Genomic DNA, 14,058 nt, shown 5'->3' with positions numbered 1-14,058 from the left:
AATTATAGTTGCGACATCCGTTAGGAGCTCTTCTTAGATTCATCTAAACATTCAGCTCAGCAAGTCTGCGCGCAGCAAGCCATACCCATCCTCAGGTTCACCATGAAGGCTTTGGAACAGGAAGCCCAGCTGGCCAGCCAGAGTAGCATCAGGCATTTCTTTTTGGTGTGAGTCTTGATGGTGGTCTGTGCGGCGGTCCACACAGTTGTCCAGGAGCTGGTCTCTTTGGCCCCCTGTGATGGCTCAGATCTAGGAATGAGACCCACCCTGGACCTGCCCTGGCTTGGAAGTCTCATGGCACCAGTGCACAGCCCTGACAGCAGTGCTGGAGGCCCAGCGTCAGGGGTCTCTGCACGGAACGTGTCTCATTCCCAGAGGCACTGTACTCTGGAAAGTTCAAAGTTACGGCTCCACCATCATGTATTTATAGTTCGTGCCAAGTTACTTCCAGTTCAGAAGCAGTTTATCCACTTTTTGATAACGTTATTGATTTATATCTTTATCGGGGGAACAGAGCTAGAAAGTTAAAGGAAGGCTGAATTTTTATGCAAGAGGAAAAACATTTGTTAGCTTTTTGCCCACAATAGTACTTGAGTGACAGTGTTGTGTCTATACATGTGAGATCCTGCAGCTATGAATTGGGTGTGGCTGTGTCACTATGCCTGTTCACCATCTTGATTCTTTCTTCTTAGGGTTGACTGCAGTTGGTGGGTTGGCACTGATGGGAGGACATTTGTATCCTTCCACAACTTCTCAGGGCCTTGCTGCTCTTGCTACATTTATTTCCTCAGTCAACATTGCAGGTACGATGGCAATGGTGGTAAAAGAACCCACGGTGCTGTTTGTGTATGTATGTATGTGATCTCTATACCCAACGTGGGACTTGAACTCACGACCCCAGGATCAAGAGTTGCATGTTCCATGCTCTTCTGAATGAATCAGCCAGGCGTGCCCCCCCCTCTCACCCCCAGTGCTACTTTTAATGGAGACATGAGAAGCAAATATAAACCGATATAGACATTTGGAGTGTTAGACATTCTGATTTTAAGAATTTAATTGTGCCTTTAAAAATGGTCTCACTCAGATCATAAATGCTCTCTGTGAAGAAAAATTATTTTGCCCACTTGTAATTTTTAGAAACCGTTTGATAAAAGAACACCCTCTTCCCCTGTGCCCAGAAATAAACAAACAGAATGATTGTCTTGCTACAGGTTAACCAGAAAGTTATTGAATGCATAGTTTTGAATTCAGTTGACTTGTAGCTATCACCGTAACATCTCTAAATGAGTATACTTTTAGATGAAATTTTAGCCTTTTGCCTTATCCTGGCCTGTGTTCCTGAAAACTGAAAGCCTGGCCCATCACTTGTATAAACTCATTTGATGCTATTTTGTGTCAAAAAATCAGTTAATATGTCCAAGAAATCTGGTGACTGTTAATATGGCATTTTTTTTCTTTTATCACTTAATATAGGTTTAACAAACAGAATAACTTATTAGAAAAAATTACTAGCCTTTGATCTTTTGCGTCCCCAAGCTGTTTGAATGCCTGTTTACTTGTAGTCACGCAGAAAGAGTTGGTGCTTCACCCTGGTCGCAAATTGTGTTTTTGAATATAGGGTTCCCTGCATTCAGGGGAACTGGCTTGAGTAATAACCTGACTTAATTTTGAGCTCCTAAAATGTTACTTAATATTATATTTATCCTTAGGTGATAAAGATGCGCTTAAAATAGGAAAAGTGTACCACTTTAAAAATCATGTTGCTAAATGAGATACCTCTTTCTGTTTTATATTTACTTTGATAAGGTGGCTTTCTAGTGACCCAGAGAATGCTGGACATGTTCAAGCGTCCCACGGACCCCCCAGAATACAACTACCTGTATCTGCTCCCTGCTGGCACCTTTGTTGGAGGATATTTAGCAGCTCTCTACAGTGGCTATAACATTGAACAAGTAAGAGGCTGTTTTGAGAATTTTTATTTTTGCCACTGTGTTTTCTTTCCAACTAGATTTCACATTATCGTTATCAAAATTCAGGCTCTAACAAGCAAATATAATAATAACTTTAGAAACATCTTGGTCAAATGGAGCATTCCTATCCCCTAAGAATCCGTATCCCAGATTCTAGTGACAGTTTTGCCTGCTAACTGAATGTGCTAACGTGGGTTTCCCTGTCTGTCCCTCAGTTTTTCTACATGTAAAAAGAGTCAAGAAAGTTATTAGTATCCTCTTTATGTACCTGGCTGGATTGTTGTAGGGGTATGGTGAAATAATCAGTAAAAAATTTTGAAAATTTTCTGTTTCTCCCCCAACAAATTCAGTGCATCATCTTTTGTAAGCAGGAGATGTTATGTCAATTCATTTAAAAAAGACAGTTTAAAAATAAACGTTATGTAGAAAAGCAGAAATAATCAAGTTGAACTTTGAAAGTTCCATGTTTCAATATAATTATAATTGAGACTCAATTTCGTTCTGAACTCAGTATTTTTTTTTTATCACTTTTCAATGACTGTCATGTGATTGCATCTACTCTGACAGCAGGAAAATCGTGTCTCCCTTGGTTTCCGCTGTTCCCAGCGTTTCTTACTTGTTGATTGAACAAAATCTTTTTTGAGAACAGTTGGAGTGGTACGTCAGGGAGACCCTTGTCTGAATCCCAGATTTGCTATTTTCTGATCATTTGACCTTGGAAGAATTATGTAATAACCTCTTTAAACTTTGGTTTCCTCTTGTAACATGAGGATGATGACTCTTTCAACTTTTGTGAATCTCATGGGACTGACTTACAACTTCAGTAAAGTATAGGGCATGGTCCCTGGCATTTACTACGTCAGGGATTGGCTCCTTTACAGCGTTTGGTCAGGTCTAGAGCCCATAACTGTGTTTAAACTTAGGTATTTAAACTCTGTTTAAACTTCTGTATGCATTTGTGCATGCCATCCAATACAAAAGAAACCAATTTACCTAAATGGTATAACTGCAAGTAGAATTTCAGGTATTTAATTTGTTAATATCCCTAATGGATAGAAAGATATATTGAAATATTCAAAGAAGTAGTCATATTGGGCCCTCTATTATCTGAATTGAAAGTTGTTCTTAGGAAATCACGTTTCCTCAAGAGAAGTCCTCCCTATGCTAATAGACTGAAAGTTTTGATAGTCTTTCTGTCTCTCTCTCTCTTTCTCTCTGCTCTTCTCTTTTGTTTGCAAAGATCATGTATCTGGGCTCAGGTCTGTGCTGTGTTGGTGCCCTGGCCGGCCTTTCCACCCAGGGAACAGCTCGTCTTGGCAATGCATTGGGCATGATTGGGGTGGCTGGAGGCCTGGCAGCCACTCTCGGAGGACTAAACCCATCCCCAGAATTGTTAGCCCAGATGTCTGGAGCAATGGCTTTGGGCGGTACCATTGGTAAGCACTTGGCAGGTTTCTACCTTTATGGGAACCCATGCCCATTTTTTAGCTCACTCTTTTGGTGCAGTTGATGTACTTACTCAATGTTAAATGTTTAAAAATGTTTGTATTTGAATGAGAATTATACCAACTATGATGACTTTTCACCAAAATAAAATACATTATATTAGAAACAAAGGTAATTATATTATTTATAACTCTCTAATTTATTCGAGCTTATTTTCTATGCTCTTGAGATTACCCATGCTTATTATCTGTTTTTAGGAATACCGTGTAAAGGTGGGCTTCTGTCCATGGCTTCCCAGCTCCATAGTTAATGACATAACCTTGGTAGTTAGAAATTGATCATGATGGTTGCATTTACACGGTGGAAATCAACAAATACTAACATATCTGGGTTTCATTTATTGTTTTGTTGATTGTCCAGCCCTGAGAAAGTGGTGGAGAAAATATTAATAATGCAGCTTAAATTCAAAAGTGTGCTGTGTCTATAGCCGTTACGTGGTGAATATCACAAAAAACTGAGCAAATATTCTCATAGTGTTTGAAAACTATCATCCGATTTAGTGAAGCAGCTGCTCACATTGTTGATAATGAGTGAGGTTCTCACATGCATCTTTCAGTTTTGTCTTACTTGTTAATGCAGACAAAAATGTCAGCCAACATTCCCATGGGAACCACACTCATTCATCAGTTGCAACCACTAGGTTGGTGACAGACACAAGAGTTGGTAAAAGTCAACAAATGCATTCTGTGAAAGTCAATTGGCTACATGGAGTTTACAATAGAGAGTATTATATGTTTTGTTATTTGAAACTTGTGTGCTCTATACCTTTATATCAGCGAAAACTCATGTACATACTTATAACAGGCACAGGCACGTGTTTTTATCCCAAGGAGCTGGTGGTTATATATTTACCAGCATAACAGTAACTTTAGACCTCCTTTTGTACTTTCGCAGGAATGCTTTGTGTCCTTTCTCAATAGTCCCTGGAAAGGAACTGGAAGGAAAATGTGTTGTAGGTTCATTGCAGAAAAACTTTTAGACAGGATCTTAGCAAGTATTCTGAGAGGCACTCCTATACCACCTGCCTAGAACCAGGCAGGAGTTCAAGAGTCTCCTCATTTGCACGTTTACTCTACCCAGCTATTTGCATGTGTTCACCTTTGCTCCCACCCACCGCCCTGAAAACCCAAGCCTTCTTCAAATTCCAGCTGTTTCTTGTGTGCTCAGGAGCAAATATTGGCTTTTGGAGAAGAGAGCTGGAGTTATTCTTGCAGTAGGGAGATGTAAAGGCATGTGAAGAAGCGTTAGTCAGGGGAGTGTTTGCAGGTTGTGAGGGAAGAGGCAGGTGTCAGTGCTGTGTGTTGGGTTTTTGGAATTGGACTGTGTGTTGAGAAAGCCTGCTATTTTGAAAGGGTATACATAGCCAGTGTCCTTACCTTCTGTATAGTCCCTGTGAGAGAATATTTAGCCCATATGAGGAAGCAGATGAATACTTATTAGTGATAATAATGGGAAACCCTTAAATGTGTATACCCAAAAAATTGAGGTATAATCGGCATACATTATATTAGTTTCAGATGTATGAAATAATGAGTCAGTATTTGTGTATATTGCAAAATAATCACAGTAAGTGTAGCAAATATCTGTCACCATACATGGTTGCAGAATTTTTTTTTTCTTGTGCCGAGAACTTTTTCTTTTTTAAATTTTATTTTAGAGAGTATGAGCAGGGGAGACTGGCAGGCAGGGGGGAAAGAGAGAATCTTAATTAGACTCTGTGCTTAGCACAGAGCTGGACGTGGGGCTTGATCCCATGACCCTGGGATCGTGACCTGAGCCGAAATCAAGAGTTGGACGCCCAACCGACTGAGTTATCCAGGGGCCCCTTGTGATGAGAACTTTTAAGATCTACTTTCTTAGCAACTTTCAAATACGCTATACAGTATTATTAGTTATAGTCACCATGCTGTACGTTACATCCCCACGACTTATTTTGAGCCTGGAAGCTTCACCCATTTTGCCCGTCCCCCTTCCCCTGCCTCTGGCAACCACCAGTCTGTTCTCTGTATCATGAGCTTGGTTGTTTTTTTGTTTTAGGTTTCATATACAAGTGAGATCATATGGTATTTGTCTTTCTCTGTCTGACTCATTTCACCTAGCGTGATACCCTCAAGGTTCATCAATATTTTCACAAACGGCAAGATTTCTATCTTTCTTTATGGCTGAATAATGTTCAGGCATGGTCTTTATCAGAGTTGCTTCTCAAAGCTGTGTTGAGTTTTAATATCTCTTTGACCTTCATTTCCCAACAGGGCTGACAATTGCCAAACGCATCCAGATTTCTGATTTACCTCAGTTAGTTGCTGCTTTCCACAGTTTAGTGGGCTTGGCAGCGGTGCTTACTTGCATAGCTGAGTACATTGTAGAATACCCACATTTTGCTGTGGATGCAGCAGCAAATCTCACCAAGATCGTGGCCTACCTCGGTACTTACATCGGAGGCGTCACGTTCAGTGGCTCTCTTGTTGCCTATGGAAAACTGCAGGGTAAGTGATTTAGCACTTACCTATATTATTCAGTGTAAATATCTCTTGTTTAGGGGTCCATTTCAATGTTAGAAAATGGCTTAACTGTCAAAGCTGTTAGGTGAAGAATTCAGGTAGCGCTCAAATATATAAAAGACCCCCTCCTCCACATCACGGTTTCTTTCCTTTATTTGAGCCTTCCAGATTTCCTAAGGCTTTGAAGCTGTTCCTTCTGTAGACAGCCAACGGAGGAAACAAGTGCACAGAAATTTGTGTAGGGGGACTAGTTGACATTTGATGATAAATGTGAACAAAACAACATCTTCATAACCCTTAGAGATGCCTCTGTAGAGTTCACAAGAATGAACTTTATACATTTTCCAGAATAGAGAGAAGCTTATTGAATAAGCTGGTGTGGTCACTATGCAGTACTTATTCTGAAAACAGATACACATTTTACAGCTGTAGCATGGCATCTTCTGCTACTGCCAAAGTCAGCCAGGAAAATAGAAGTGGGGGTAAAAAAAAAACAACAACAAAAAACAACAAACCTCACATAGGCTGTTTTCAGTGTTTTCATGAAAAAGTGAGTCTATATAGAAACTAGTTTATGATAGAAAAATCTGGTCTGGCCTCTCAGTAATCAAGTCATTAAAATTAAATAGGAAACTTCCATGGAACTTAAAATCCCAAAAGAACTTCAAGCCTACGATGTTCTTGTCTCATGCTTTGTTTTTAAAAACAAGTAGCAAACCAGGGCTCTGCTCCCTTGGGCTCAGTTGATAGAGTCAGAAATGCTAATGTGCTAGGACTCTGTTTTGAAGTTTTAAATAAATGAAACCACACTTAACAACTTGTGTGTTGGTCATACGGGAAAAAAGTAATTTTTTAAGATTTTGTGACAAAGAGTAAAGAAATTGTTGTGTGATCAAAGTAAAGAACAGTTGAGCCATACTTTTCCTACTTCTGTTAACATTTGTTACATCTAAGAGCCCTAATTTGCTTTTATGTTTCAGGTCCTTTTTTTATGCTGATATAAATTTTGGTAGTTTAGGATTAAATGACGTGTGTGTGTGTGTGTGTGTGTGTGTGTGTGTGTGTGTGTGTGTGTGTTGTTGTTGTTTTAATTTAATGACACGTGCTAGGTTCTGACTGACATGCCCTTGGTCCTAGGTATCCTGAAATCTGCCCCTCTCCTGCTTCCTGGAAGGCACTTACTTAATGCAGGCCTGCTGGCTGCTAGTGTGGGTGGAATCGTCCCGTTCATGATGGACCCTAGCTTTACCACCGGCATCACCTGTCTGGGCTCTGTGTCGGCTCTCTCTGCTGTCATGGTAAGAAGTCAGAGATGGAAAGCATGCACTCAGTGAGGAACTGGCAGTATTTTGTTTGATTACAGTCTAATCATATTTCTATCTCTTCAAGACCGTTGATGGAATAAACGTGTTTCAAAATGATGTCACGTGTTTTGTTTAGAATTTGGAAAACACAGAAAAGTGTAAGAAGAAAAATCCACTCTTTCTTTCCACGTAATGGTTCCTTCCAAAGTTGTCATGTGACACATTTATTGTTCTGGGGTCTTTTCACTGGATCGGTGTGTTGGTGAATAGGGAATTTTAAAAAACCAAGTGTTTTCAATACCATTCGTTAGGAGCCTCCCTGTTGTGACAGGGCCCACAGAATAATGCTTTGGGTTTTATGCGATAAGTGGAAGGTATTCTCTGCCAATTAGTTGTGTTAACATTTATTGGAAACTAGGATACCAAGTTAAATAACCACAGTATATAAAATGGAATGCAGTTAATAAATCCTCTGGGCTCAGTGGGGGAGTTCAGCAAAGCCTTTCATGGTAGGTTTGGTCCTCCTCTTCCTCTCTAATTTTTGTATTTAGTATATTGATACATACAGCATTCTCTAGTTGGCCATGTGCTACAGTGTAGCATTTCATTATATCAGTGTAGGAAGCCTTTGCAAACAGCTTTATTCACTGATTCCCTTATTTGTCTAGTCTGGAGTCAACCTTATAGACAAGGTTAATGTTTTAAGTTTTTAAAATAATTTGTAGTGCTTAGCACAAAATTAGACATATAGTAGTTGCTTATCAAACACATATTGGCTGCTTGATTCATGATTTACAGTGTTAAAATAATACTTATTATTATGTATTTTGACCAAGGATTTTGACCAAGAAACTTTAGAAGTCTGAGAAATAACTTAAAATTCTCTTTATGACTACTGACAATCCAATTTTTTTCAGGATTATATAGCACTGATTTTTGTTTTATTTTAAACCAATGAAAAGTAGTTTTGACATTTTTTTTATTCAGGAGAGCAAAAGAGGTAAAAAAATGTCTCAAAATAAAACCAATAGCATAGAAATAGAAAATTTTAAGAATTACTATTTTTGAGAAGGGATGAATTTGATATTTCAGAGCTACTTTATGCTTTTATAAGGATGTCTGAGTAAGATAAAATATTTTGTGGACTATTTTAATTGCTTTTGACTTAATTAAGTAGCCTGTGAATACATTCACATCTTAAACTCAACGTATGTGGGAGTATGTGGAATAAAAAGCAAAACTCTTCTTCCCCATCATGTTTTTCCTTTCCTGTGTTTAGTGATTTGGGGTTGCACTAGACAGACTTTGGATTCTGTTGTATTCCTCCAAAGAATATTGATCATTATTTTTTAATTTATTTTTGTAGGCAGCTAACTTGGCTGCCTTCAGATTTCAAATCTGGCTCACCTATAATTGCGGGGGTGGGGGGCGGTGGTTGCTGAAATCTGTTATTAGATCAATGCGTAATGCATAAAGAGTGAGCCAGAGATTTGGGCCGAGTTTATATATAGAGTTTGGGGCTCCCTCTCTTCAGCCTGCTCCTTTGCAGTTTGCCTTCTGCCTTTCTAGCTGCCTTAGTCACCCTAAATCCTGTCCTTGGATCTTCAAACTAGTGAGACTGTGGGCTTGTGATTTAGTTTCAGCTCTTTCTCCTGGCACGAGCAGGTGCCTGCCCTTAGACTAACCATAAAAACCATAAAATTCACTCAGTGCTCTCACCTTTTTCCAAGTGCAGACCCCTCTCTAGTTTCTGCCTGCTTTTCATCACTGCCTTTTAGGGACTTAGGGATATTTCGGGGCGGGGAGGTGGTTCAGTGTTCTCACTTGGTGCATCTGTGGGAGAGTTGACCCGATAGGAGGCACTTGGTTGTTACTGGCAGGAGAACTTCAAGGGAAGTAGGTTAATTGGAAACCAGAATGACTAAGAACCAAGATGTCCAGTGTCAGAGGTTTTATTTTTATCGTATTAATTTTGGTTCTGCTCTGGTTTTCATCGTAGGGTGTGACTTTGACAGCCGCCATCGGGGGTGCAGACATGCCCGTCGTCATCACCGTGCTGAACAGCTACTCAGGCTGGGCCCTGTGCGCGGAGGGCTTCCTGCTCAACAACAACCTGCTGACCATCGTGGGCGCACTCATAGGCTCCTCTGGTGCCATCCTGTCCTACATCATGTGTGTGGTAAGAAACGTGTGTGAACAAAAAAGACATGGTGTTCTCAAAATAAGGATGTGTTTGGTATTTCTGTTATTTGCAGTAGAAACGACTGTGTCCATTCCTATTTTCTTCAGTAGAAACCTCAGAGTGTTTCATCTGAATAAATTTGCAAGACTGCTTTTAAAGCACCCAAGTGTAGATAATTAGGAAAATTAAATATAAAGATAAAAAAATCTTCCGACTCCCTCCAGCTGGAGATAAGCATTTAAGATTTCGGTCTATCTCTTGTATTCTCTCTTTTTTTTCTCTTTTACATACCCGTGTATTTACTTGTTTGATCATATTGTATACTGTTTTACATTTTATTCTTTTCGTCTTACTATATTCTGGTCATTTTATTATTTTGAGTATTATTATTTTTTAAATAAATAATTTCTGTTTATTTTTGAGAGAGAGAGAGCACACGTGCGAGAGCAGGGGAGGGGCAGAGAGAGAGGGAGACACAGAATCCGAAGCAGGTTCCAGGCTCTGAGCTGTCAGCACAGAGCCTGACGTGGGGCTCGAACTCATGAACTGTGAGATTATGACCTGAGCCGAAGTCGGTTGGTTAACCAACTGAGCCACGCAAGCGCCCCTCTTGTCATTTCCTTATTAAAAGTGATTTTTAACTACTATTTTAATGGACTTCATATAAATCCATCATATGGATATATAAAATTTATTTAATACTTCCCTATAAAAATTATATTGTTTGAGTTTTAATTTTTCTTTGTAGAAAATACATCTTGGGCACCTCTGATTTTTGTCTTCGGATCGATTCTTCGAAGTGAAAGAGTATGCTCATTTTTATCAGTTCTTTCTACTTATTGCTGTGTTGTTTCCGGAAAGCTTGCTTCAATTAACACTCCCACTGGTCATCTGTGAGAGTGCCTATCTTGAAGTTTTGTGGTCAGCATGATCTTTTTTAAAAAAGCAAAAAAAATTAAGAAAACAAATACTTCTTAGCTTCCTTTTTGTTTCTAATTCTCTTCTGGATGGCAAGAAGATATCCTGCAAATAATTAAAGGTTTGACTAGAAAACGTTTTCAGATGATAGATACTATTCTCTAACAGTTCTGAATGACTGTGAAAGGGCAAGTGTGAAATGGAGTGACATCAGAATGTGGCTCTGCTGATTTATAATTCAGGCAGAAAAAGGACATTTATTCTGCCTCCATTCTTTTATTACAATATTTAAAAAAGACCCACCCTTATTTTATAACTCAGAATTTCTCAAATGTTTTCACTGAAAATCTCTTTGTAAATTGAATGCTGAGGTTATCTTTTTATAGTAAAAAAAATTAGTTTTCTTTGGCCATATTGTAAAACAAAGGATTTGATAGCCCAAGTTCAAAGAAAGGAAGAGGTTTTAAAATGAAATCTTCCAGGTTGTTCAGGGAATTTGGAAAGGTGGAAGCTTGTGTCTCCTGCTTGAAAGGTGTCAGGCTTTTGGGTTTAAAAAAAACAAATGTTTGGGGCATCTGGTTGGCTCAGTTGGTTAAGCATCCAACTGTTGATTTTGGCTCAGGTCATGATCTCACAGTCCATGAGTTTGAGCCCCAGGGAGGACACTGTGTTGGCAGCACAGAGCCTGCTTGGGATTCTCTCTCTCTCTCTCTCTCTCTCTCTCTCTCTCTCTCTCCCTCTCTCCCTCTCTCCCTCTCTCCCTCTCTCCCTCTCTCCCTCTCTCCCTCTCCCTCTCCCTCTCCCTCCTTCCCCTGCTTGCACTCTCTCTCCCTGTCTGTCAAAATAAGTAAACATTAAAAAAATTAAAAGACAAAAACCAAATGTTTGTGAACAAGGAAAAATGTATTCAATTGTATTAGAGATAGTTTTCTCAAAAAATGAACTTTTTTTAAATTAAGTTTTTTTGTTTGATTCCAGTATGATTATATACAGTGTTATATTAGTTTTGGGTGTACAGTATAGTGATTCAGCAGTTCTGCACATTACTCAGTGCTCGTCATGATAAGTTTACTCTTCATCCCCTTCACCTATACACCCGTCCCCACCCACCTCCCCCCTGGTAACCATCAGTTTGTTCTCTGTAGTTAAGAGTCTGTTTCTTGGTTTGTGTCTCTTTTTTCCTTTGTTCATCTGTTTTGTTACTTATATTCCACATATGAATGAAATCATATGGTATTTGTCTTTCTCTGACTGACTTATTTCACTTAGCATTTAAAAATGAACTCTTGGTTTGACTTTGCTTCATTTGGTGAATTTGAATGACCAGGAGGGGGCAGCAGATTTTCATCATTACTGAAACTTGTTGGTCAAAACACTGATTTTAAAATTACACAGGAAGACTTAAATTTTAACAAAGCCAGTGGCATACTGATTTGGGGAGAGGTGAGGAGTACTTATGTCTAGTTCTTAGAGCATCATCATGGGTCTTTCTTGGCTTTATCATTTTTTTTTCCTTAAATGGTTTTATTTAGGTTCTTAAATCTTATCAGTAGTATTTCTCAAATTTCTGTGTGTCTTTTTTTAATTTCCTTCCCATTCCCTTCTTCATCTAGTTTCTTTTATTATTGTTGGTTATAGTAACTACAGAAACTTACAGTAGCCATTCTATGACAGTAACTAGAATAAGGTAGTAAGAGGCAGTTGTTGAAAATACTTTTTTCTATGTGTACTTCTGTGACTATCTCATCTTTGTCTTATGCTTTTCTCTTCTTTCATATTTCTTGATCTGGTATTACTTTTTTTTTCTTTCTATTTCTACCACGTCAGGCATGTCATTTACTGTCAGCATTTCACAGATATTTTTTATTCCTGTACCGTATAAGGCTAACAGGGTATTCTTACAGCTGTCTGTGACCCTAAGTGTCACTCTGGATCAGACTGATACTCTGTTTATAATAGCAACTCAAATTAATTTGGATTCAAGGACAGCCGAAGCTTTAAATTTTTAGAAAATACTATTCAATTACAAAAATAAAAGATGCTTAATGTGGGAAATTTGGAAGAAAGTAGAAAAGGATAAATAAATAAAATCATTTGCAATGCCATTACCACTTAACTCTTAAAATTTAATATTCTAATTCCAGTATTTTCCCATAAACCTATGTTCAAATATATTCTGTGTTGTTTAATGTTCTCACCAATGATTTTCTAATAATTTTTGGTGTCTGCCTGTTGTATCACATAGATATACCATAATTTACCCAAGTCCATAGTATTGGTTTGTGGTTTTTTCTTCAGTATACCTCCTTGTGCATTTTGATTTTTTCCTTTAGCTGACCTTTTTGTAAGTACAATTACTTGGTCAAAGGGAGTAAGAGCTTTCTGTTGGCTCTCAATATCGATGAATTGATGTCCACAAAGGACCGTCCAGTCTTAGCTCTCAACGGTGATGCGTGGGGAGCTAGTTTTCTCACACTCTCTTCAGTCCTATGTCTTATTATAAAACAAACAAGGCAACAACAGAAACGACCCTGCTGTAGTTTTCAGTTTTGAAGATAGAAATTTTCTCTCCTTCCAGATTGCCCCGATTCCTGACTTTTCACATTAATCTTCATTGATTCTTGGCTTGTGCTTGTTTTATTATCAAAAAAATTGTTTCTTCATGGCCTATGCTTTAGCAGCTCAGAGTGGTTCCTAATAAAAATAAAAATGAAATAGCTGCTCGTGATTGGGCATTAAAGCTGGGTGCTTTACAAATGTTAGCTCGTTTAATCCCCACACTAATTCTGGAGGTAGGAGATACTATTCTCATTTTACAAGGAAGATATTTTAAGATGTCATTTACTGTTTGCCTTTGTGTTTATGGAGCCTGACCTAGCACCTGGCACCTCAGATGAGTATAATACTTGTTACGTGAACATTAGATAAATATTTGTCAGCTCATTTCATATTTTGGAATCTTCTCTGGATAGCATATGGTAACAGATGTACTATCATATATCGATATCTATTAATATTACTAGTATGTTGTAGCTTCATTATTTTATTATTTATTAAAGGAAACATGCAAGTCCAAACCGGAACAGAGTGCTTTTATTATGTGAGAGGGAATGAAATGCTCCCCGAGTGGCTAATCAGTAATACCGAAAATTGAATTTTTGTTTTGACAGTTCTTCTCTTGTGTGTCTTCTGAGCCGAGTGCTGTGGTTATACAATACCCAATGTTAAACTGAAAAATATCGATAGTGTCCAAAGAAGCAGCTCAAGTGAATAATTTGCTTTATGTCTATCAGTCATATAGACATTAACCTCTTCATGATTTTACAGTCCATGTACTTGAGATTGTGTCCAAACAGCCTGGGAGGTAGAGCGCTTGTAGAAGGGGAACAGCATTTTCCAACCGAATTTTCTGATTTTTGTACTTTGTTGCTTATTTCCAAATGAAAATAGAACAGAATGAAGTACATCAAAGCCAAACCAAAAATAATTTCTTTTTTTGCTTCACAGTCAATTATTTGGCACCCACAAAGCACTGAAATGAGAAATGATAGTAAATGGACTGTATGTTGTTATTGTGTTAGTTTTGTCTATTTTATGACCTTTCTTTTGTTTTCAGATTTATTTCTTATAGTTTGCTTGGAATGATGTGAATTAAGGGTCTCTTTAATGTAGCATAC

The 14,058-nt window shown here is 38.4% G+C and overlaps 1 protein-coding gene across 2 annotated transcripts in view; it reads left to right on the top strand.

Annotated features, from left to right (window-relative positions):
* The window catches only part of NNT (nicotinamide nucleotide transhydrogenase), a 93,645-nt gene that overhangs the window by 53,024 nt on the left and 26,563 nt on the right, over window positions 1–14,058 (top strand). For both annotated transcript variants that reach the window (XM_007095411.3, XM_042995132.1), the window contains exons 12-17: window positions 693–803; window positions 1,807–1,952; window positions 3,211–3,406; window positions 5,729–5,962; window positions 7,115–7,275; window positions 9,281–9,460. In XM_007095411.3, the coding sequence (XP_007095473.2) occupies window positions 693–803; window positions 1,807–1,952; window positions 3,211–3,406; window positions 5,729–5,962; window positions 7,115–7,275; window positions 9,281–9,460 (1,028 nt within the window). The remainder of the gene's footprint in view (window positions 1–692; window positions 804–1,806; window positions 1,953–3,210; window positions 3,407–5,728; window positions 5,963–7,114; window positions 7,276–9,280; window positions 9,461–14,058) is intronic.

Source organism: Panthera tigris, chromosome A1 (genome assembly GCF_018350195.1).
Source record: "Panthera tigris isolate Pti1 chromosome A1, P.tigris_Pti1_mat1.1, whole genome shotgun sequence".
In the NCBI taxonomy this organism is placed as follows: Eukaryota; Metazoa; Chordata; class Mammalia; order Carnivora; family Felidae; genus Panthera; species Panthera tigris.
The sequence above is the reverse complement of the archived record's forward strand: the minus strand, read 5'-3'. Positions and strand labels throughout refer to the sequence as shown.